This window comes from Xenia sp. Carnegie-2017, unplaced genomic scaffold (genome assembly GCF_021976095.1).
Source record: "Xenia sp. Carnegie-2017 unplaced genomic scaffold, XeniaSp_v1 HiC_scaffold_23, whole genome shotgun sequence".
NCBI lineage: Eukaryota > Metazoa > Cnidaria > Anthozoa > Malacalcyonacea > Xeniidae > Xenia > Xenia sp. Carnegie-2017.
In genome coordinates, this window is record NW_025813486.1 from 13,168,397 (window position 1) to 13,194,096 (window position 25,700).

Genomic DNA, 25,700 nt, shown 5'->3' on the forward strand with positions numbered 1-25,700 from the left:
TTTGTGGGTGCGCTAAATGATCCAAAGCGTTTGGCACATTCACAAGAAGGTTCGCTGCCATGTGGGCTGACACAAACTCTAGCCGTAGAACAATTAGGTCCTCTTTTGCCAGACGACTTTTACCAGCAACTAGAATTTGAGTAGTTCCCGATTCTTGATGAATAACTGAGTACACTGCAGCTCCTACACCTTGTGTGCTAGCATCCCCGAATGCATGCAGCTCTAAAGACTTGATTGGTTCTCGGAACCCAGCTAATGATCGCGGAACACTTACTTCACACGGAAGATTGCTCTCCCAGCAGTCCCATCGATACTTCAAAGAATGGCTTAGCTGTACATCCCACAAGAGCTTCTCCTTACAGATATCACGATAAATTATCTTTCCCTCTAGAATTAAGGGTGATGTAATTCCCAAAGGGTCCTGAGACAGTCTACTCAGTACTTCACGTTTCATTTTTGTCGATTTCTCTGATGGGATCACTATGGAAATCTCGTCACTTTTCTTTTTCCATAACAGTCCCAGCACTTTAGATTCTCCAGATTTTGTTCCAAGTTGTTGTTTTGCTAAAGTTTCTTCTTCATCATCCTTTTCTTCTTTATCTGCTTCGAGCTCATGGGCATTTGAGTTCCACTTATGCAAATTGAAATTGGCGTCGTTGAATACATCGATTGATTTCCTTTTTCTTTCCTTGGCTTCGTCTGTTTTTCCCCCACTAAGCAGATCGTCTACATACATCGACTTCTTCAGTTCCTCAACGATATCTGGCATCTTCGTTTTCCTAGTTTCTAGGTGATGCCCTAACACTCCCCCAAGCAGAAATGGGGAGCAAGTTAGGCCGAAGACGACTCTTGTGAATCTATATGTCAAGGCTTCAGGTTGACTGTCACTCTTCCAGTGAAACCGTAAGGCATCTCTTTCTTGTTCTTTTATTCGGATCTGGAGTAATGCTTTTTTTATATCTCCACAAAGTGCAACTGAAAATGAGCGATGATCAACCAATACGCTCCAAAGCTTATTCTGTAACGGCGGGCCTGGGTAGAGGCAATCATTCAAGGATGGAGCACTTGAGTCACTCCAGCGGATGCATCGTAAACTACACGGATTTTCGTTGTTTATGCAGCTTCACGTATCAGGGGTTTATGAGGTAAGTAGAGCTCCCTACCCACTTGGGGCTCGGTTACAAGTTCAACTACCCCTTTGCTGACTTGTTCCTCAATAATCCTGTTATACTCACTGGCCATTCCTTCCCTGTGTAATCTCTTTACAAGACTGTTGAGGCGTCGCAAACTTCCTTCTTTGTAAGATGGTAAGGGAGGATGGTTACCTCGCCACAGTAGACCAGACTCGTACCAACCTTCTGAACTCCTGACCAATTGTTCCTTAAACTCTCCATACACTGAGGTTTGATCGTGTTCTGAGGTGTCGGCAAGTCCTAAAACATCCAACCGGCACAACTTCTCATAATCCTTTTGAGTGGTTTGTGTTAGTAACATATGATTGTGATCAAATTCTTTTCCAGGGGACATCACGGACCATCCCAGCTTCGTCAACTCCGCGATAGGTTCGCCATTTTTACCTATTCGGGGACGATTCTTTGTTTTTATTCTGGCATACTCCCCTCCCCCAAGAATGACATGTACTGGAAGCTGATCCTTCCTGTCACCATCTTGGATATCAACCCCTTTTAAGTGTGAGTATTTGGAAATCATATGGCTGTATTGGGGTTTTTTTACTGATAAAAGTTCACTTTTTTCCACTTTTATTAAATCTACTTCCATACCAAACTCTCCATCGATGGACTCCACTTTAGTTGCATAGGTCTCCAGACGTTCTACACTACTACTCAGGAGCATGTCCACTTGTTTGGTTGTTATGTCAGCAGGTTTTATGCCAAGGACACTTACCAACTTTGCAGATGCATATGAGCTGCCAGGTCCAGAATCAACTAACGCTCTACACATGATCCCATTAACTTTTACAGTCAAGACTGGGAAGACTCCTTCGTTGGTTTTTGTTGCGGTCATCAGGGTTTTCTTCCCCATTGCTTGTTCACACAAAGAAGTATGATGTCTTCTCTCGCAATGTTGACAGGTTATTTTACTTGTACAATCTGCTGCTCTATGCCCTTCTCAGGTACAGTTGAAACAGCGGCGCTCTTTTGCCAATATTTGTTTCCTTTCGTTGATATCCGTCACCTTTGAGCAGTCAGCTGATTTATGATCGTTTGCATCGCAATATACACATTTTCGCTGACCCAATTTGGTGTTGAATACTCTTTCGCGGAGACGGTTTCTATTTTCTTTCCTTTCTCCTTCACATATAGGGTTTCGCCTAGTCCACAATGTTAAGGCTTCTATTAGCTTAATGTAATCCCATTCATCCCAGTTGGGATCTGTACGAACCAAGTCGCTTCTTATACCAGACAATTTGTCCAATGTCATTGCAACACTTCCATTGATCTGCTCCAGTTTTCCAAGAAGTTTCTAAAGACTGTACGCAATAGGTGAGTCTTTCGCAGAATTTATGCACCTTCTGTACATTGGCATCTGGTATATTGGGTAAGTCAAAAATTTCTTTGGTTTAGGCTTTAATCACTTCCGACTCCTTTCCATACTTAGACTGAAGTATACTTTTTGCTCGGTTATACCCTTCACTAGTGAAAGGTAGTGCTTCTATGGAATACTTGACATGTTTTTCAAGCAACTCTCTCAAGTATGAAAATTTTGTTACATTGGAAATAGGTGATTTGTCAATAGTCTCGCTGAACTGGTTCCAGAATCTTGGCCAATCTTTGTAGCTTCCGTTAAATTTTGAAATCACTAGCTTTGGTAGTTTAGCTTCCAGACTCCCACTAATTGTAGAATTCATTTCTTCTGTCTCTTCTGGTTTGTCCCTCTTGGACTCTTCCAATTGTGTCTTGAAGTGCAGCATGGTTTCATACAACTCTTTCTCGAAATTCAACTGATCCTTTCTTAAATGTGCTTTCTTACTTTCATACACTTCCATAAGCCACTTGCGTAATTTTTCTATTGCATTGTCAGCTTGACCAATGGTATTTTCTATCGATTCCTCCCACTCGGAAATGCTTCCGACTTTTTCGCCACTAGCTATTTTCAACCCTTCGACTGAACGTTTGGCGGTATCTGCTTCTTTTACTAATTCATTTAACGCATCACGATGTCTTTCGATTCTCCCGTGATTATCTTACGCAAGAATTCTCTCAGTTTTCCCGCAAGTGATCGTAATATGCTTGAGTTTTACTTCAAGTGCTAGCTCCGCAGCTTCCTGCTTCGACATGCTTCAATACGAATTCTTGTTCTTGATCGAACTTTTTCACTTATCCCGTCGAAGGTGCCACGTTTTGTGAATCTTGCCCGTCACCCAGGCAATATTCCCTTTGAGTATGTCGAATAGATGCAACAACTCAAGCCTTTGAATAACGAAATTTTATTTTCATGCAATGTTTATCTCATACATATATTGCTCACTCACTCAGACTCCCTCTTCAACCCCTTTACAACAAAACATCAATCAAAATTTTTCTAAGCCTATTGGTTAACAAAATTATAACAACTAAGGAGAATTTGTCTCTCTGTCAGTAGGACATTCAATAACATAACTTATTCCCAACATGTCATCCCTGAAGTGGAGAGTCATGACATTAAGGACGGTGAATTATAGAAGCGAGCAAAGTATTCAGGTCTTCCTGTTTTATTCCGTAGCTAATACAGTCTAGGGACCTTTTGATCGTTGAAGTAATAAAAATTGATGATACGATTTACAATGCTCCCGTAATGTTCAAAACTTAAGCGCTTACGTATATTCATCATTGCGACACGAAAAGCTAAATGAAATTCAATGTGAGATTTAAATGTTTCAGCAGTATACAGGGGCACTTGTTCGTGGTCTTGCATGTAGTCTGTTATCGATGTTCTAAAGTTTACACCATGAATATAATCGTATAAATTGTCCGTATGCCATAATATATTTTTACACTTCCTCCGTCGTAGTACCTGTTTATTGGAAAAGACAACTAGCAGACCTTTTTCGCGTCCGTGCCACTTTCCACTGCGACAAACTTTACAAGCTGAAGATGCTGCCAACACCTTATCGATGTTTGCTTCGGGTTTTACACGAAGACAGGTCTTTGTAAAAAATTTTTCTGTTATAATATCTTAAGATATCTTAACTCATAGATTACTCAAGCTCTGATAAAGGTTTAAGAAAGCTGCTTGAGCTGCAAGATCTTTCAAGATTGACATGTTTTTCTTTTTAGACAATTTTTGAGAAAGAATCTTTTCATTTGACAACCGCTATGTTTATCGCCATTTACATTTGTTTAATTTTCCATTCATCATGTTAACCTATTATACTCAACTTTCACACAGTTTCCGGTTGGCACACGCCCGGTTTACTATTACGGATTGGAAACTAATTGAGACGTGTAAGAGCTCCGGAAAAATGCTGATGTCAGCTGTATTATAGCTGCAGGCATTCTAATTATATTCCATCAAACTTATCTCTTTACATCTAAACCTTTTCATTGCAAACTTTGTTCTCCGACCTTATATCTGCACAATGCTTTTTGTCGGTTATCGCTGGCAAATCTTCCTCAGAAATGACCATTGTACACTAATTTTGTACTTCCTAAGTATGCACCTATTTCCATACAATCTTTAAACTTTGAAATATCAATGTGTAAAATGATACAACTGCCTTAAAAATGAGCGCACTTAAATTTCTGACAAATGGAATTCTAAACAGGCCCTTTTTATGGTCTTACTTAATTTCATAATTTCATTTAAGTTGAGTTATTCTTTGATTAATTTTCCTATGTAAAAAAATCTAGATTTTTAACACAACATTGTTAATTAAAATTATATTTTATTGTGGCAGTTATTGTGCACATTCTATTAAATGTAATATGATCGTATGTAGCACAATTCACGAAGTTTTCTGTTACGTAGCAGTTTTTACTGTCATAAATTTCTTCCTTATTCAGTTGTTCAAACCACATTCAAATCTCCCCCTATAAATCTCAGTCTTCCTTCCGGTGGGTTTCTAATTCTTTTACTTTTCTTTCAATCTTTACAACTCTTGTGTAACTTCTTCACGTCATATATTCTGTTTTTGGCCACCATATTTTTAAATACACGCAATAACTGCAGTATAAATTAAGTTTTTTTTAAATCTTAAGCCGGGACACTATCATTGATAAGTGATAGATATTTCCTTATTTATAGTGTATAGGGCATTAATTTTATGCCTCTAATATAAACTAGCTTATCGTTTCATTTTCTGAAATAATGTTCTATGAGTTAATCTTTGCCAAACAATGCTGCACGCCCACGCCTGCTTGTTAACAATGACACTGATAAAATATTCTTTTAAATCAGACCACCAACAAGGCTGAATTGGAAGTTGCGAATTGGAATGTATCGCTTATATGATTTTGGACATTGCATTATTTTTTGAATAAAACATGAATGTGCATCAACAATGCTTCAAAAAGCGTGTTGGTGATTTAGTAAATTATAGTACACAGCGTTTTGTGGGATTTGAACCATGAAAGCAAAAAATGTTTAGCTGATTCCTCGTGTATCAATTTGATTGATCCTGACCGAACATTTATTCACTGTCTCAACTTTCTTACTATTGTTTTACTAAATATGAAACAAGCCTAAAAAATTGGTGTTTCCAAATTTTATAAGATATTATTTAAGTGTGCATACACCAACAAATATGATGCACAGTGATGCACAAGAGAAGTTCCAAGAAAATTCGTCAAATTCTTATAACGTAACACTTTTATCGAGACGTCGGACTGTTAAGTCACTACGCTTGTGAGTGGTTGCTACTATTCAGGAACAAGGTAATGAATGATGCTACAGGACTACAACCTCTGCAAATATATCTCCACCCATGATTTTTCGAATACTTGGGTTTGTCAACCCTGACAGCTTGAACAATTGGCGTCTAGTATCTCCTTGCGTCTAGTATCTATAGCAGCTATTGCAGGATTAAAGTAATAGAAAGTAACAGAAATTAACAGAAAGTACCAAAGCGTCTAGTATCTCCTTGCACCTGAATCATTGCCACCAATCAATGCAAACTTTTTAGCTTCGATTGATCTGATAGTCTCAATGGTAAAAAAAACATATTTCGAACCATTTTTCTAAGCGAAAAGCAAGCGTACAATGTTTTCTGCTCATATGAACAAACATAAAAAAACACCATCAGTTTTATTCCCGTTATAGCAACAGTATTATATTAGTGATAATGTGTTTTATAATTTTACTTAGACATTCCTTTTTGTGTGGACAAGTTTTATTGTCCGTCTGGTGTTTGTCTTCCATGGAAGTCTACCTGTAATATAAAAGAAGATTGTCCAAGTAATGCAGACGAGCCTATCGTTTGTAAAGCTACTCTAATAGGTAAGAGTAGTATCTTCTACGAATTAAGTACTTTAGAATCTTTCTATTTTTCCCACACCAATCATGAACAGCGTAAGATTGAGGTTTATAGGTCTCATATTCATACATTCTTATATCATGATCCATATCAACAACTCATTTCTAGATTTATGGAAAATATTAAAGTACGGAACATGCATGCATATAAGAATATCATACTTTCTTAATGATCAATCTTATGCAGTCCCTATATCAATTAATAACATATTCGTTAAAGTTTAATTCGAAAGAGCTTAACACCTTTGTTATTTGTTTCGAGAGTGATTGATGTGCAAAGTTAATGTCCTGTAGGCTGACGCCTTTTTTTAGACTTTTACAAGAGGGGATGTTTATTATTGTTAAGCAGAGGTTTTGTGCTTTTCTAAGCAGAGTTATAAAATTGTTGGTACGATACTTTGCGAACCGTACAGCGGCAAAACAAAGTTTTCATCTTGAACGTTTGAACTTCATTGAATACGTCATTTCCAAATTTCTGTCATTTTCTCATTATAACATGCATAGATTTTCTGATCTATAATAAAGTAACAAAAAATGAGCTAAAATTTTTGTTTTCCACTGTCTTAGACCTGGTAAAAAAACGATTGCAATAAAAGCGAGTGTAAACATATTAGTAAGCAGCAATACGGTCGTGTCTAATTCTTAAATGAAGAATGCACAATACTTGCTATTACATAATTCCTATGAAGTAAATGGTTTGAACACGGGAGTATCGTTACATGCTTGTAAATGTAGATCGTCCAGTCGTTCATATGCATAAATTAGTCGTAGTTTTTTAAGGGTTCAGTATTTGAAATCGGAAAACATGCAAAAAGTATCAGTGGTGGATCTAGGGTTTGTCAAAATAAATTATAGCAGCTCAATTTTAAATTCAAAGTACTTTCAGAAAAACGCTATTGGTTTTTGGATTTCGAAAGAATGTAATTTCATTGATAACGTAAATATATGTAAAAATATGCTGAAGTAATTTATTTTAACGTACTATAGTTCGGCCCTAGCAAAGCAGCTATTGCAGGATTAAAGTAATAGAAAGTAACAGAAAGTAGCAGAAAGTAACAAAAAGTACTTGATGTTTTGAGTGTTAGTCCAATTAATGTAAGAAAATGTGTCACTAAAGTCTTACGTAAAAAATGGGAGCTGCAGCTTTAGGGTCCTTGAACAATAGCGTATCAATAAAAATCTATTCATCATTCTTCCATGCACTATTTCAGGGAACGAGACTTGCCCCCTCAATGATCTGAATTGTGAAAGTGACAACATGCCACATTGCAAGACAAAAACATCTGGTAAGCTACTATGAGTAAAGTGTTGATTACAGATGTTACCCATATTCTATCAATTCAAAATTTTCACCAACACACTTGATTAAGTCACATGGTTAGAGTCGTTAGTTTTTTGTGTAAAAATATTGAAGCTTAATTGTCATGCGATTTTAAGTTGTATGTCATTGGAAAGAAAATTTAATGGTTATCGCATATTACTTCACAGCTACAGTTGTATGCAAAGTTATGGCATCCCTGAAAAAACATCAATATTTTGCGTATTTTAGGGTGAGATATTTATGCAAACTGTATGACATACACAAATATCATACAAAGCAAAGAAATTGTTATTTTACGCAGAAAAGGTTTTTATTTCCTTATAAATGTGACACGAAGTATGCGTAGTTTTTTTTAATGTGTACGGCAAAAGTTATGCATCCCTGAGTGGTAGCTTATATTACATAGATAAACTTTCAGTCATACGCTAACATCATTCTAATAATGCTATTTAGCATGAATAGAAAGCACTTCCAGCCTCTTTCTTTAAAGTTTTGTGGGTGGAAATTGGTTTGTTATAATTTGCAATTTGATGTTGAAGATGACTCATTCAAGGCAGCTGTCTGATGGCCTAAAAACAGATTAATTAAACTTCATACAGCTGTAGAAGATTGAAAAAACTCTCCAGACGTTTAGGTATTTCAATCTAAAATGCTTGAAACATTATTAACAAGTGGAAAGAAAGGGGTACTGTTGTAGTTTAGAGCAGGAGTGGCAGACCAAAGAAGTTGACAAAGAGACATGTAAGACCGTCAGTCATAAAACTCACAAAAAGCCACAGACCACTTCCAAAATCGTTCAAGAACTTTTCGCAGCAATTGAAGTTCAAGTGCGTCGTACAACAGTTCAACACACTTTGAAGATTAATAACAAAGCTCTGACTGGAATACGAATTCGTGCAATAAAAGTTAATGCCCAACATAAAGTTTTGATTAGAGCCATAGAAATAGACCAGAAAAATTGTAAAATTGAATTAATTGTAACTTTTCGTCTTTACTCAAGACATCTTTAGACAAATAATAAATAGGATGTTAAGACAAGATATTATATTTACAAAAAGGTGTTAAATTAGTACTAAAGGAGGCGTTGTCAAATGGATTATATGATAAGGAAGTTAGGAAGTAAAATAAAGAGAAATTAAAAGAGGTCGAGTAGAATGGAATTTCCTTGCACGTTAAGTGAAGGCTTGTATTTATTGATTAGAAGGCTCTCATGAATGGAGAGCTCATTTGAAAGTCGTGTAAGTTGGGGTGTGTCCAGTTGCGTTAATGTGAGCAAAAATGCTTGATAACGCAGGGTGGGAATCTTGGTTGTCTGTAAGGGAGGGATATTCCCAAGTGCTCCGAAAATCTGGTGTGTAGATGACGTGTGGCTTGACCCACATACGAGGCGTTGCAGCTTCGACACTTGAATAAATAGACTACACCAGATCTCAGAGGTTTGGGAACTTTGTCCTTAAAGGGGAAGAAAGAAAAGATACGTTGGGAAGGGTGGAAAACGAATTTAATAGATGTATGTGGGAAGGCTGCAGCAAAAAGGCTATTGATTTGTGTGCGAATTTGAAGGGAGTGTATGCCGGTGAGAGGAAGACAAAAATAGATGGGCCTTTTGTGAGCAGTCAAGGCAGGTGGTTTGGGGGGAAAGGTGTTGTTAAGGAAGCGACGTATGATTTGGTCATTAGTTTTCTGTTTTGTTCGGCTTCAGCTGTGAATGTGATGTTAGGGTATTGTCCGTTCAGATAGTCAAGAAAGAGAGGGACGTGATCGTCGGAATGAAAAAGAAAAAAACTGTCGTCAACGTAGAGTCGGTAAAGTAGTAGTTTGAATGAAGAAGGACATTTATTAAGCCAGGATTGTTCGTGAGAGGACATGAATATATCAGCAAAGAGAGGGCCCAATGGACTGCCCATAGCCACACCATCAATTTGCTGTTACATTTTCCCATTAAAGATAAAGTGACAGTTCTTAACAGCTAGAGAGAGTAGTTTTTCTGTTGCAGTGAGTCCGTTGAAGAACTGGTGGTTGTTAAAGATGCTAGGATGGTTTCGTCAACAGGTATGTTAGTAAATAGGGATACGACATCAAAACCAGCAAAGACAACATTACTGGAGTTGATATCGAAATTTAAGATTTCTTCAACAGAAGTTGAAAGATGCTAAATCTAAAGGCCAAGAAACTTACAAAGAAATTTACATTACTGGCTCACGAATAGGAAACAATCATTTCTTGACATTGACCTTTTTTCGCACTAATGGAAAATTCACCACTTCCGTCTACTGCAAACCTACTTTCACTGGCCTTTTCACTAACTTCCACAGCTTCATCCCACTTACTTACAATTTTTCACTAGTCTCCTGCTTACTTCACCGCATCTTCAACCTTTGTTCTACTTACGAAAATTTTCATACACAACTCGAATTTACCAGAAAGTCACTCACCAAAAACGGTTTTCCTTCACGTATAATTGACCAAATTACACGCCGCTTCCTTAACAACACTTTTCCCCCCAAACCACCTGCCTTGACTGCTCACAAAAGGCCCATCTATATTTGTCTTCGTTTCACCGGCATACACTCCCTTCAAATTCTCATACAAATCAATAGCCTTTGTGCTGCAGCCTTCCCACATATATCTATTAAATTTTTTTTTCCGCCCTTCCCAACATATCTCTTCTTTCTTCCCCTTTAAAGACAAAATTCCCAAGCCTCTGAGATCTGGTGTAGTCTATTTATTCAAATGTCGAAGCTGCAACGCCTCGTATGTGGGTCAAACCACACGTCATCTACACACCAGATTTTCGGAGCACTTGGGAATATCCCCCTCTTACAGGTAACCAAGTTTCCCACCCTGCGTTATCAAGCATTTTCGCTCGCATTAATGCAACTGGACACACCCCCAACTTAGACGACTTTAAAATAATCTCCTCTTCTAACGATTCGTATGAACTCTCCATTCATGAGAGCCTTCTAATCAATAAATACAAGCCTTCACTTAACGTGCAAGGTAAGTCCATTCTACTCGACCTCTTTTAATTTCTCTTTATTTTACTGCCTAACTTCTTTATCATATAATCCATTTGACACCGCCTCCTTTAGTAGTAATTTAACACATTTTTATAAATGTAATATCTTGTCTTAACATCCTATTTATTATTTGTCTGAAGATGTCTTGAGTAAAGACGAAACGTTACAATGAATTCAATTTTACAATTTTTCTGGTCTATTTCTATGACTCTAATCAAAACTTTATGTAGGGCATTGATTTTTTATACACAAAAAACTCTGATTTGATTGATCTGTTATGCTAGCCTTCAGAGGACAATGCATTTTGTAGTCAGTTTTAAAATTCATCATAACATGTTTATGGTTTGGACCAAGCGTCGCAAACTGTAGAAAACAGTCAACCTGCCAAATATAAATTAAAACAGAATGATCCATGTAGTGAAAGTGCCACAACCCAATATTTACCATTCAACCAAACGGGATGTGCTCAGTCAAATCAGAGCTTAATGAAGCTTCCTCGTTTACGAAAAAGGAATTTCCGGTATTCTCAACGTACCTATACCTTAGAGCTTATGCATTCAGGTGCACGTCAATCTAGCTAATCTCAAATTCTCCAAATGAAACTTATCATCGTGCAATAGCCCAATCCATATAATTCAACCTCAGCTAAAACAAACCACCACCACTGTATCACAAGGCATCCCCCTACTTGCACTGTCAAAACCTCTTCCTGGAGAGTTTTCATTTGGTCGAATGCCATTTCTTGACAAGCGAGTGGCGCGTTACGATGCTTTTCAACATCTTCTTAAACCCGGTGGCAATATACCAAACCCAGAAAACGACTTTGTGGTCACAACAAGTTTGCACAAGAAATTTTATAATGAAAACGGCCACCCTCAAGATTCACAGGAATCACCTCGGTGTATTTTCACTTAGGTCCAAATTGTGCTCGCGCTTGCTTCTAAGATTACAATGTTTTAAGGTGTGTGTGCCATTTGATTTGCATCAGTTTCTGCTTGTTCAACAAAATGACATTATCAAAGAAAGATTTGAATTGACAATTCATACATAGAACAATTCTATATAATCCTATCATCTACTAGTTTAAAGGATAAACTATCAATGACGTTTTATACATGTTAAAAATGTTTTTCCGAACAATGTCAGTACTGTTAGTCTTGAAAGTTTAGGTTGTGTATCACACAAACAATTTTGATACGATACATCATTTATTAGGTATGCATGTCAAAACACAGATCATCCCTGATCTGTGTGAAGCAAAATTGCGTGAAATCGTCCGGCTATAGCATGGATATTCCAGCAAAAAACGGCTACTTGATCTAAATAGAGCTTGTTAAAATACTACTTGCCCCTTTATGAGGAAGGCCCTGCTGATGCATGCCTGATTTGGCAAAGCTCTAGTCTAAATAATTTGTAAAATAAATTAAGAAAATTTAGCATAGATGCGTCCATAAGATATAAAAATTCCTCTCTAACAGAGCACAATAAATTGCAGAGGTATAGGTCTGACTTTCAAGCAAAAATAAATATGAAGAGCTCCACCATCCAAGAAGACATTAGTTAAAAATTCATTTAAAATGCAATGTATATTTAAAAGCTTTTCTTCCACTTTACACTTTAAATACAGTATTGACAAATGAAAAATTTTTTAGTCTGCTTTAAATACTTCTTTCCTCAACTGACTACTAGGTAGCTATGACCAATTATGGATAAAATCTATTTTTCTAGACTCCAGTTGCACCACAGGTCATGCATACAGACTACGCTGATCACGATTTACTTGAATTTAATCTCATACATGCAGCGTGTCTCTGAAAAACCGAGAGCACATAATTATGTATTGGCTGAAATTAATATGCATAATAATATAATAGCATTCACAACAGTTTAATTTATTTAACATTTATGCGCCTATGGAAATTTATCTCAATATTTTTACGCAAAAGATTGCTAAATCAAAGCAACATCACTGATTGAGAACAGCAATAAAAAATAATCATGTTCTCCATAAGATGGGAAGAACATGGAAAAAATACCAACGTATAACTAAATTAATGAGCACACCAAACAAATAACTATTTCAGACTAAATTATTCTACTCAGATATCCTTTTTTGAGCATACATAGTTTTGAGAGTTCCATGCTTAGAAACACCCGGTACGTCAATAAGGCTCAATAAATAAATTTACAATGTAAATTTAAATTTGGTCCATAATACTATAGTAAATCAGACTTGTAATTGCTTTATCTTTAGCTATATGTTATGTATTTCCATGAAAAATTTAAAAGGACGCATCTGAATATTTTACTAAAAAATGTTTTTGAAAGCTCCATTCTTATAAAAAGTATTCACCACTTTCCCCTTGCAAATGGCTTGACTTGCACTTCTATTTACTTCCTTTTATCCTTATGCTGCAATCAAAACTAAAATACTCTAAATGTTCATATTTTTAGTTTATGAGTGTTGATAAAAGTTAATCAACAATACTTTTTCTCTGAGTATGTATTTGATATCAAATTGATAAGTCATAAAAACCGTTGTCATAAAGAATATAACGCACAGTTAAATGCATCTGTCAAAATTTTAAACCAGCATAAGTTGGGTAATACTCGTGCCATTGTTGAAGATTTTAGAATAATTGTAAAGGATTCACTGTTGTGTAGCATTTCAGAAAGGCCTCACTATATAGATTTATCAATATGAAAACATTTCGTTTTCTGAAATTCCTTCCGTGATTTTTTAATAAGAAATCAAGGAATTTATCTTCATCATATATGTTTATGGTGCTTAGAGTACTTTAGACCTGAGGTGGCATTTTCCACTCACATAAATTAGAAGCACATCTCTACACGCTGATTGACTTTTGCAGCGTGTAGAAACATGGTTATAATTTGACCCCTAATGAAATGGAATCTCTCACAGTCAACTGGTTTAATGTTTTAACTAATTTTGAATCTTTAAGCGGACTGCAACTTTGAAAAAGATGGTTTCTGCCAATGGCAGCAGGCAGATAGCAATTACGACGAATTCGACTGGAAGCGTAATCAAGGCAACACGCGTTCTAGTCTTACAGGGCCAGAGAGAGATCATACAACAGGCACAGAAAAAGGTATGGGAGCTTTACATAATTTTTTATCCATCCACCAAGTTTAGTGTTCATTAAGAAGCACAGCTTAGTTGAGATAAATATGGGTTGGGAGTATTATTGTAAGATATATAATTATTATTGATCAAAGAGTAGTTCATTTCTCTTTTATATTTGACATGCATCGTTATACTTATGCTGCAAGGCGATATCTAAATCTTTAAAAACTACTCTCTTCTTTATAATGTTTCAACAATTGGACTATGAATTGGAGATTTTAATCACATTTGCAATGTATTATATAATTGCAAAATTTGATTTTCAAGTATTTTGTGGAGCTCAAATCGATGAATATTTGCTTAAAATTAATAAACCTATTTTACACATAATCCCCTCCAAAACATTACCCACGTGTATATTATTTTGTGAGGTAAGGTCAGTTTGATTCAAATATAATGCAACCAATGAGTTCTATAATAACTGGAGCGGCTATCTAAAGCGTGGCTTTAATTAGAGGCTGACGCCAAAAAAATGGAGGATTTTGTAGCAAATTTCTCCTTTGCACGTTAGCACAAAGCAGTTATGCGTCCAGCGGTTCTCTATGGGCCTGTATACTATCTAAAGCTAGCGCGCAGTGAAACACAACTCTCAAATGTCATCAATTTAACTTCTAGTCAAAGTTATACATCAATTTCAATTCATGCTCCTTACTCGTTCACAGGCATCAACAAAAGACAATGCGGTCGTAATTTGACCCTTCTAAAATGCTCAATAATCATAAGTTCCTAGTCTCAAATAACAATCATAATTTATTTACATAATGTCCGACACACTCCCCTTTGAGCCTTAAGGGTCAAGCATAACTTTTATTCGCCAACATGCATCCACAGCTGCAGCCCTTCTGGGAATCCTGTTACTTCCTGCCATGCTCTCCTTTTCTCTATCCTCTAATTTCTCATTACCTTGCACTCCGTTATCATGTACCCCTACATCTATCTCAAGTGGATACAATTTTTGCAGAGGCCTACTTATATACTGAGGCCTTCCTTTACTGACAATTCTGACTTCTGCTCCTCTGACTATATCATACTTTCCTACGACTAATGTCTCAATTCTCGCTGTTTTCTAAAACCCTCTTTTTAAACTTTCGTCAAAAACAAGGACGACATCACCAACTTTTGGACAAAAACTACCCTTCACTTTTCTGACCTTATGGTATTCACTTAAATTTGTTAAGTACTCCTTCCTCCACCTTGACCAAAAATGTGTCATCAATTTCGCTAAATATCTAAACCAATGTGTTATCTCTCCTTCATCTTCATCCCTAATAGCGTTTTGAATTTCCTCGTCTGGAATAGATGGTAATAGTCTTCCAAACATGAGATGGGAAGGAGTCAGTACATCCACATTTACTTCATCATCGTACACATACGTCAATGGTCTGGAGTTTAACGTACCTTCTACCTCAACTAATGTCGTCAACAGTTCTTCCCTATTCAATTTATCATTATCCAATAACTTCCTCGGACAACCTTTCACCAACGCTACCATTCTTTCAAAAAATCCACCCCACCAAGGTGTCCTTGCCAAATTAAATTTCCACAGCAACCTATTACCTTCCAAAAATGATTTCACCTCCTTGCTATCATAAATCCCTTTCAATGCTTTCTCAGTTGCTTTAAACGTCTTGGCATTGTCCGAAACCAATAGCGAAGGTGTTCCCTTTTGTAGCGTTGAACTTTCGCATGCAATTCAAAACACAACGTGTACTTAAACTATCCACTAAATCAAGATGAATTGCTCTTGTCACACAGCAAGAAAATAATGCAATGTACACCTTAACCATCTGCCCACCATCTTTTGCAAACAATGGTCCCGCAAAATTCTCACCTACCTTAGAAAAGGGAGGGGAATATTTTCCTCTAAATTCTGTGAGATCTGCTTGCACTGGTGTTTTGTAAGCCTGGCCTTGATGCCTTCTACAAATCATACAATTACCAATCCCCCTTTTCACAATCTGTCTACCTTGGGGCACCCAAAATTTGCTACGTAGCTGAGCTAAGGTCACTCTCACCCCACTATGGTGAACCTTCCTATGGCAATCTTTAATGATTAATTCTGTCAAGTGGTGATCCTTAGGCAATAAAATTGGTTCCCTCGCTTCTAACTCTAACTTTGAATTGCCAAGTCTACCCTTACATGTAATCATTCCATTACGCTCCACTATGTTCAATTGTCTCACTATTTGCTCATAATTTCTACGTTTCCTTACTTCTTTCTGAGACCATTTTATAAACACTTGCTCTGCTATCACCAGCTCTGATACTCTCAATGCTTCCGTATTCCCTGCCTCATGCTTAACTTTTGCCTTCAAATTGTCTACAAATCGTAAAACAAATGCCATGACCTTACAAGTCTTTCTATATCACAATAATCCCCAAACTTCACTGCACTCTCTACTAACTGTGTTGCAACTAATGCAGTCCTTTTTACCTCAGAAAGACTTTCCTCTGTATCATTAACCTCTTTTGCCCTTGGCCATTTGCACTGTGGACCTGACAACCACCTTGGTCCTTTCCACCAAAGCTCACTTCCCTTTAATTGCGATACTGCAACTCCTCTAGAACCTAAGTCAGCTAGGTTCTCTTCACCTGGGAAATGTCTCCAATCATCCTTTCTGCTCAATTTTAAAATTTCGTTAACTCTATGGCGTACAAATTGTTTCAAATCTCCCTTATTACTGATCCAGCACAATGCAGTCATACTGTCTAACCAATAGTATGTTCCAATAAACTGTACGTATCCTCCCAACGCTGACTTCACTGTGTCCATTAACACTGCCAGTATCCCAGCCGACATAAGTTCTAATCTGGGAATGGTCTGCGATTTCAATGGCGCTATCTTCGTATTCGCAGTAAGTAATTCTACATGATAAGCCCCACTTTAGTTCTGCTACGAAATATATTACTGCACAGCATGCCTTCAGGCTGGCATCTGCATACCCATGCAAGTAACACTTTGTCTCACCAATCAAACTACCATAAACATATCTCGTCACTACTAAGTCCCTTGCTTGCTCTAACTCTTCTATCCACTCCTCCCACCGTTTCCTCCTGTCACCATCCAACTCTTTATCCCATTTAGTGTTCTCAATACACAACTCCTGAAACAATAACTTAACACAAACTATGATTGGGCTTACAATACCCAACGGGTCAAATATCCTGCCATTACACTTAGTATGTTTCGCTTACTAGGAATAAGTGTTTTTGCTCTTTCAGCCAATTTCGACAGGCAAAACACAAATTAATCTGATTTATACACCCATCCCAATCCCAGTACCTTCTCAAAACTTCCACTACTACTATTTTCCCCAACAGATGCTTTTGCGTAAGTTTGATCATCAACCACATTCTTCATAACTACATCTACCTTTCTCCCTTCTAAATTGATTCCTTCTCTCCTTTCTATTTCTTTCATTACACTCTCATCATTACTGAGCCACTTCCTAAGCTTAAATCCCCCTGCAGCCATTCGCTTACTTGCTGTCTCATATAACAGACCTTTTAATCTTTTCAAGCTTACATTAAAATTTGTAGAATCTAATCTATGTCCTTCCTTCCAAGGCGATTTAACACTGTATCTTTTACCATTAAACAGAATAAAATCCATCTCGTCCTTTTTAACTATTCCTATAGTTTCAAAATCCCACAAACGATTGACATTCATATCCAAATTTAAATTGCTAGAGTTTCATGAGCAATGAAGTTTACTTGAATGTGCAAGTTATATAAATCGTTTCTAGCTTTCATGGGCCCGGACAACACCTTACCTAATTTAGTAGACACAGCCACCGGTTCTTCTACCTGTCCCCGAACAACATTTCCTTCCTGAAACCACCAAAGATAAACAGCTCCGACCAAAACACCAATTTCCGAAACATCCTTATCTTTGCAAACATCTGAAAACCACAGACCTTTTAAATGAGAATAATCCCTTTTTTTCAACTCCACATGTTCATTTCTAAGTTAAGATATACAGTCTACACTATATGCTTCAATATTCACACTCTCTCCCCCCGTAACTGAAGTCAACTCTAATTGAAACACTTCTCGCAATTTACCTTCAGCCTTCTCTTGACCAAATGATTTGATTTCTACCCATTCCTTCCTAATAGACTGAATGCCTGCTCTCTCTATTATCTTTCTTTTCACAAATGACTTGTGACTTCCTGAATCAAATAAGACACTGACTCTAAGCAGTGGCGTAGATAGCGAAAAACATTTGGTTTTAGACTCCCTAGAACGTCGGAAACTGCTATCTTAGAAGGCAAATGTGTGATATTTATGCAGGAAATAGAACCATTTTGGTTAATTTAAATTGCCGAAGGATCTTATAGTAAAGCAGAGAAACAGTTCAAAAATAGTTGCAGATATGCAATTTATTTTCTCAACACTACATACATAAATAGATACCTATGTACATCTTGTAAAGAAACTTTGACAAAAAAACCGAAAAAGGCTCACATTAGTCATCAACAACTATCAATATTAACAGTTTTACAACTTCTGGAATACTAGATTGAAGATGGAACTGAAAAATATATTTCAATAGTTCATCCCGTGAATCACGGTGAAAGTCTTTATCTCTGTAAATAAAACAAAGTTGGCTAACTAGCATTGGTAGGTGAAACATATCACCATAAACCTCTTTTAGAAGATTTATCTTTTCTGAGGGCACTTCACCTTTCCACATCTTAAGCACCCTAGGGTTAACAAGGTCTAAAAATCTAAAACGTTCCATATCCTGAAATCGCTCAGTCAGCATAGTCACAATTGTGTCAAGAATTTCAAAATACATTTGTATGTAATTATGCCGTTGGTCATACCTAGTTACTTGTGGCCCCACTTTCAAAAAGCCACGTCGTACACCTGACAATATTCTGTATTATTTCTTGGAGAAGCAACAAAGGACTTGAATCTCTCAACCCTGCTCACTCCATAATGAAAGTCATTGTCCTTGTCTTGCAAGATAGAATAAAGTATGGATGACTGCTAAGAATTCTCTGGAAAACAAGTACCAAGAAACAAAACAAGAAGCCATTAAGGTAGCCAAGTAAACCAGTAACCTTACTTAAGGTTTCATCATCCCAACCTGTTGGATTATCAGTAAGATTTTCAAATATGTCTATCAGTTTCTCATAGTTAGAATGCATGACATTGATGAGATGAGCCCTATAATACCATCTTGTGCCACCAGGACTAGGAAACTCAAGCCTATGGGATGATAGTAAAGCTTTTCTTTTGGGGGAGTTACTAGTAAAGGTGCAGAAAGCACTAATATTAACAAAGAAAATCTTAACAGGTGAAATGGATGATGCAGCTTGACATAATACTAGATTTAGGCTATGGGCTGCACAGTGAGCCTGAGGTATAATCCTGCTGAACTTGAGCTTGAACACCATTGAGATGACCAGACATAACAGATGCACCATCATAAGTCTGTCCAATAAATTTCTCTTTCACATTATTATATTGACTTAACTTACCCTTAACCACTGATGATATAGCAGTTGCAGTCCTATCACAACTAACATCAACAAACCCAAGCTGTCTTTCAATGACACTTTCCCCTTTGTCCATTTGAACAATTACACTCAATTGTTCTTAGGTAGAAACATCAGTTGCCTCATCAACCTATATACTTAAGAAAGTGCAGCAATCTATTTCCTTTAAAATCTCATCCTCTATTATCTTATCAAGACAATCAATCAAATCATTTTGAATATCAGGAGAGACTCCAGTAAACAGCCCTCCCCCAGCAAGGTGGGTTTCAGCAAGCCTGCCATGTAATCGCCTTTCAAAAACAGAATCCATCTTGGCAAAACTTTCAAGTAGCTCTCTATAATTTCTTCTATTCATGCTGCCACTAGATTCATCATGCCCCCTAAATGCAAGCTCTTGCCTAGACAAGTATAAAACAGCTTCTGTTATAGTTTTCAACATTTCCCTGTTTTGCCTTACCTCCTCGTTATGACGCTGATTCTCTTCACGTCTAGCTTGTGACATGAGACAGTCGACACGAGGCTGAAAAACGTAGGTCTTCCAGGTCTTGTAAGCACCCATGTGCGATTTTGCCTTTTTATGCTTCTTACAATCGGATAGGAAATTCTTCATATTTTTGAATCCCGTCTGCGTCCATGAAGATGACGATCCAAGGCAAAATAAAAGACAAGGCCAACAGAGCAATGCATTCTTTTCTGAGCTACCAGAAAGTCAATCTTTCTTCGAGTACCAACTTTCCTGAAAGCTTCTATTGCCTGTAGTCGCTTGTAAATTTGGAATTGACCGCTGCTTTACGAGTATATTTTGCTGATTGTCAAACAGAAAATGGTTTTTTTGTAGTTCACTTATTATATCGTTTTCATTAGCCGAAGCCTATGTAAGTTATCACGATTTCCGAACGTATATTTCGAAAGCTCAAAATTCAAGTCACGCTTTTGAAAATGAGCCCGACTAGATGTTGTTAAACGTTTGAGTGTGTTCACAGCTACTCTCAACCAATCAGAATACAGATATTCCCACTATATATTTTACTACTTGGTCGGGCTGAATTTTCAGAGCCCGACAAGATGTTGCGAAACAGCGCATTTGAGTTTGCTTGGTTGCTGTCAACCAATCAGATTGCAGATAATCCCACTATAGATTTTAATATTTTTTCGGGCTGAATTTTCAGAGCCCGACTAAACTGCGTAAAGCCTGGCACTAGAAATGCACTAGTCATTGTTGCTAAGTAACGTTTAAAAATATGATAATTTTGCTAACAACGACGCAATTTGACAAATATTACACTAATAGACTGTGGATTATTCAAAAAAGAGTCGCAGAATTTAAAATTTTCGCAAATCCAATTTTAAAGAAAACAAATTTTTCATTTTTGGGAAAATATTTAGTCGGGCTGGGCCCGACCAGCCAGACCGCTAGCTACGCCACTGACTCTAACACTTCCCTTATCTCCCCTAATAAAAGCCTTTGCTGTCTGTAATGCTACCCTACAATGAGATCCCAAATTAGAATGATTGGTTTGAACATCGCCTGAAATAATCCCATTGGCTTCACCAATTGACCTATGGTGTCCCTTCCCACATGCATTACATTTATTATTATTATTACGATTTTTCCGTACTTACGAATCAGCTGTTTTCTCTCATTTACATTAATGACTTTCTTACATTCCTCCGGTCTGTGTTCCCCGCAACAATAAACGCAGTTTCGTGCTGCTTTATCGTTTGTTGACCCCTCGTTGCGACCTTCGTGTTTTGCGTGAAGCGCTGATGCTGACCCGATTTGTCTATAATGTCTCGATCTTTCATTGAATACGCGGCTTCGTCCACTCCTAGGGCCTTTAACCCAAGGTAGTTCGTCTGGCAGGTGTCGTATAACCGCCGTAGCTTGTCGATATCTCCTTTGTCCGTTATGGATTTAACATTCATCAGCTCCTGAATGTGTGCTTTCTGGATCAGGTTCTTTTTGCCGTATCCACCTTTCAATAATTGTACTGCTTCGTGATAGTTCGCCGAAGTTAACGCAAATCCCGATATTGTCGATTTTGTGGGTTCGAGTAAAAGACTCCTCAAGTACGCAAACTTGTCTACGTCCGCCAATCCATCATTGCTACTCACCGCACTGCCGAACGAATCCAAAAACTCTTGCCATTCCTGTAACCGTCGGCTAAATTTCTTTACTTCCAGCTTTGGGATTTTCCTCGAATAACTCTTTGCGTCTCACTACTCGAACTGCTATTCAATGTGTCGTTCAATGTCCTTGTTGCCGATTTAACTAGGGGAATTGACTCCTTGATGATATCATTTGAGTCCAAAATTAGTCTCTCGAATTCCGCTCGTATCTCATCCACATCTTTTATTTCTTTACCCAGTTCTTCTTCCACATTTTCTTCGATAATTTCGCTCAGGAGTTCAATAACCGTTTCATCAAAGACTTTCAATGTTGCAATTTTATCATCTAACCCATCTCGTAATTGTTTCAATTCATTTCTATCCATTTCACCGTCTGTTTCTCTTATTTTGTCTTTCAATTTACTGGCGATTTTTCTCGCCGATCCTATATGTCCTGCGCGCACTCGTTTCTTTTTCATTAACTCTTCCATCGTTCTTTCCAACTACCGAACTTGAATTTTTCAAATGAAAGCTCCGACCCGAAGGACCACGTGTAGAAAATTTCTCCTTTGCACGTTAGCACAAAGCAGTTATGCGTCCGCCGGTTCTCTATGGGACTGTATACTATCTAAAGCTAGCGCGCAGTCAAACACAACTCTCAAATGTCATCAATTTAACTTCTAGTCAAAGTTATACATCAATTCCAATTTATGCTCCTTACTCGTTCACAGGCATCAACAAAAGACAATGCGGTCTTAATTTGACCATTCTAAAATACTCAATAATCATAAGTTCCTTTTTCCGCTTTAGCGATAAGTTCATAGTCTCAAATAACAATTATTTACATAATTTCCGACAAATTTGTTGAATTACCGCTGAGATTTACCGAAATTACTTTTCCGAAAATCTCACAATTTCTCTCTCTCTCCTTGAGAAAGAGTGAGGAAAAAGTATATGTGTTTTTCACATATTTGGCAAGCAATTTTAATAATGAAAATAACTGTAAAAACATAAATTTCCTAACAGCGAGTCTAATGTGGTTGTCAGCTGTCGGCTTCTACCAGTGGCGGATCTAGGATTTTTCAAACGTCAGTCCTAAACTGGCGAACGCCGGAGGCGTTTGCACGTAAGGGGTCCGAGGGCATCCCTCCCTGGAAAATGTTGAAGCCTAGGGTCCCAGAAATGCGATTTCCAGCGTTTTGGAATAGCTTTACAAAAAATTTTCAAAGTGAATGAAATCGCAGTTTTTCATTTTTTTCTTACAAAATATTGAGGACAAACACGCTAAGACCGTTTCGCCCAATGTCAGGGCTCTTCAGCATGCCTAGGAAACACATAGTGCAAAGCAAGAATGTGATTCCGGACATGGACAGTCTTTGATTTAGCAGCAACGGCGCATTAAGCAGCCAGTTGCACTGTCTTACATTTCTGCAGCAACGGCGCATTAAGCAGCCAGTTGCACTGTCTTACATTTCTGCAGCAACGGCGCATTAAGCAGCCAGTTGCACTGTCTTACATTTTTGCAGCAACGGCGCATTAAGCAGCCAGTTGCACTGTCTTACATTTTTGCAGCAACGGCGCATTAAGCAGCCAGCTGCACTGTCTTACATTTCCGCAGCAACGGTGCATTAAGCAGCCAGTTGCACTGTCTTAAATTTTAGCAGCAACGGTGCATTAAGCAGCCAGTTGCACTGTCTTACATTTCTGCAGCAACGGCGCATTAAGCAGCCAGTTGCACTGTCTTACATTTTTGCAGCAACGGCGCATTAAGCAGCCTGTTGTGCTGTCTTAAATTTTTGCAGCAACGGCGCATTAAGCAGCCAGTGACTGGAAGAGTAGCATCAAGAATATTTCTTGTAATAACTAGCGCAACAATAAAATGAAATTGAGTAACTAATGAAAGTAACTGGGAAGCATCAGCAGCAAGGGAAGGCTTCACCTCGCCGCTTACATTGTTTATCATGTCCTGAAGAGTGTCGATTAAAGGGATAAACAACTGTTGAAACGTGTCAAGACTGTCAACTCGCTCAACCCATCTGGTTTTACAAAGACTTACCAGTTTTGCCTTCTTGGTCTGAACATCTGACTTTTTAACGTGCTCAGCAAAGGGTATGTTGCGTGTCTGTGATATGTTGATAAAATTGGCAGCTTGAGAAACAACAGATAACATGTTATTAATTTCAACGTTAGAAAGAGTGTCACAGACAGACAAATTTAGTCGATGACTGTAACAGTGAGTGTAAAGAGCTTTAGGATTAGTTCTTAAAATGTGGGCTGCTAAACCATTTATATGCCCAGAAACAGCCCCTGCACCATCATAACCTTGTCCCCTGCAATCCATAATGGGTAAGGCAAATTTCTCTAGAGTTTCTAAAATAAGCTTTGAAAGTTGTTCACCACTCAACCCCCATTTGCAATGCAGGAAGCACATGAACTCTTCTTTAACATTCATTGAAGAGTCAACAAACCGTGGAACAAGGGACAATTGCTCTTTGTGAGAAGAATCAGCAGCTTCATCTGCAATGATAGAATAATATCTATTTTTTTTATCTCGTTTATAATATCTTCTGATATTACCTGAACAATACAGTTGATGATTTTGTTTTGGCTGGTCTTGGAAATATAACTTTTATTCTTGCCACATTTGAGCAAATGATTTTCCAAAGTTTGATCACCAGCTCTAACTCTAAAATTTAAAGATTCAACAAAATTACCAACATTGCCATTGACTGAATAGCAACCGACCTCTGGGTGAAATTGAGCATCGTCACGATGACCTCGTAATCCAATGCCAAGCCTTCCACAAAAAAGAACTATATCAACAATTTGTTTAAGAATTTTCCTATTTTGCTCAATTTGAAGTTTTATGTTATTATCTAAGATATTTTCAATGGGTTGAGCTACACCTGACATTTGAGAGCATATATCATTCAAAATTGGAGAAGTAGATGCATGTAGTCCCATTTTTTCCCCCTTACAATTTCCAGCATGTCGCCTAAATGTACCTACAGCATCATTCCAATGACGAAAAGGTGAACGAAATAGATTGTTTATTCTCGAGCATTTACTGGGGAATTGATGTCCAAAAAGAACACATGATAAGCAATAAGCACCATCTTCTTTTGGTGAATAACACAGCCAGGTAAAATCTTTGAGCCATTCATATTTAAAAGGCCTTTTATTATTCTCACTCAAAGGAGGAAAAGTGCAATTTTCATCAGGTTTAAAAACATTTTTAATAAGCAAACAAATATCAGACATTTTCAAACCTTTAGCTCTTTTGTAGTAGGTAGCTACATCAAAATTGTAAATAAAGTTAGGCTTTACCTGTAAATCTTCAATGGTTTGTTCAGTAACCCTAGTACAAGAAACCTCACTTGCAATGATTTCTGGTTTTTCCATTTTTGAAAAAAACTTACTGATATTTCCAGACTTTATTTCAGCTTTTGCTTTTTTTGAAGGCACTGGGCATGTTGGACCAGAAATTTTCCTTTTAGTTTTGCTAGGAAAAAAAACTAGAGGAACAAAATGATTAGGTTGGAAACATTGATCTGGTTTAACTATCCCTTTATAACAAAACAAAAGATGAATTGCATCGGCTGATTCTTTAACTATTCTTTTTGGACAAACAAGAGAGTTGAATATTGATTAAGGCCTTCTCTCTCCACAATCTGGGTAGTAAGTAAAAATTTTTGTCTCCAACACAGAAGAAAGAGCTAAAATGCATAGAAACGATGACCACTTTTGGTCATGACAATTCAAAAAGGCCTCCTTTTTAACAAGATCAACACCTACAAAACCAGAATCTAGACAGTCTTGAGATACTGTCAAAGGTAAAATATTCTTTGAGGTGTTGTTGAATTCTTTATGCTGTTCAACAATTGAGGAAAATAAAGGATGTTGGCAGTAAAAAGTAGCATTCAAAAACAGCTCAAGTGATGTTAACTGCCTCAAAATATGCAATAAACTGTTATCACCTGCCAAAAGCAATGACACTGAACTGTAGAGACAGTTGCCAGATACTTCTGATCTAAATTGAATAAAAAAGTCATGTTCTTATAAGTCCTCCAACAAAAATTTAACTAACTGGCCAGGAAATATGTAACATAGCAACGTAGTTACATGTA

General features: G+C 37.4%; 1 protein-coding gene across 1 annotated transcript in view; it reads left to right on the forward strand.

The window, feature by feature from the left end:
* The first annotated feature begins 5,743 nt into the window (after positions 1 to 5,743).
* The window catches only part of LOC124449146 (MAM and LDL-receptor class A domain-containing protein 1-like), a 30,241-nt gene continuing 10,284 nt past the window's right edge, over positions 5,744 to 25,700 (forward strand). The window contains exons 1-5 of the mRNA XM_047000097.1: positions 5,744 to 5,800; positions 5,867 to 5,873; positions 6,304 to 6,435; positions 7,683 to 7,757; positions 13,776 to 13,922. Of these exons, the coding sequence (XP_046856053.1) occupies positions 5,744 to 5,800; positions 5,867 to 5,873; positions 6,304 to 6,435; positions 7,683 to 7,757; positions 13,776 to 13,922 (418 nt within the window). The remainder of the gene's footprint in view (positions 5,801 to 5,866; positions 5,874 to 6,303; positions 6,436 to 7,682; positions 7,758 to 13,775; positions 13,923 to 25,700) is intronic.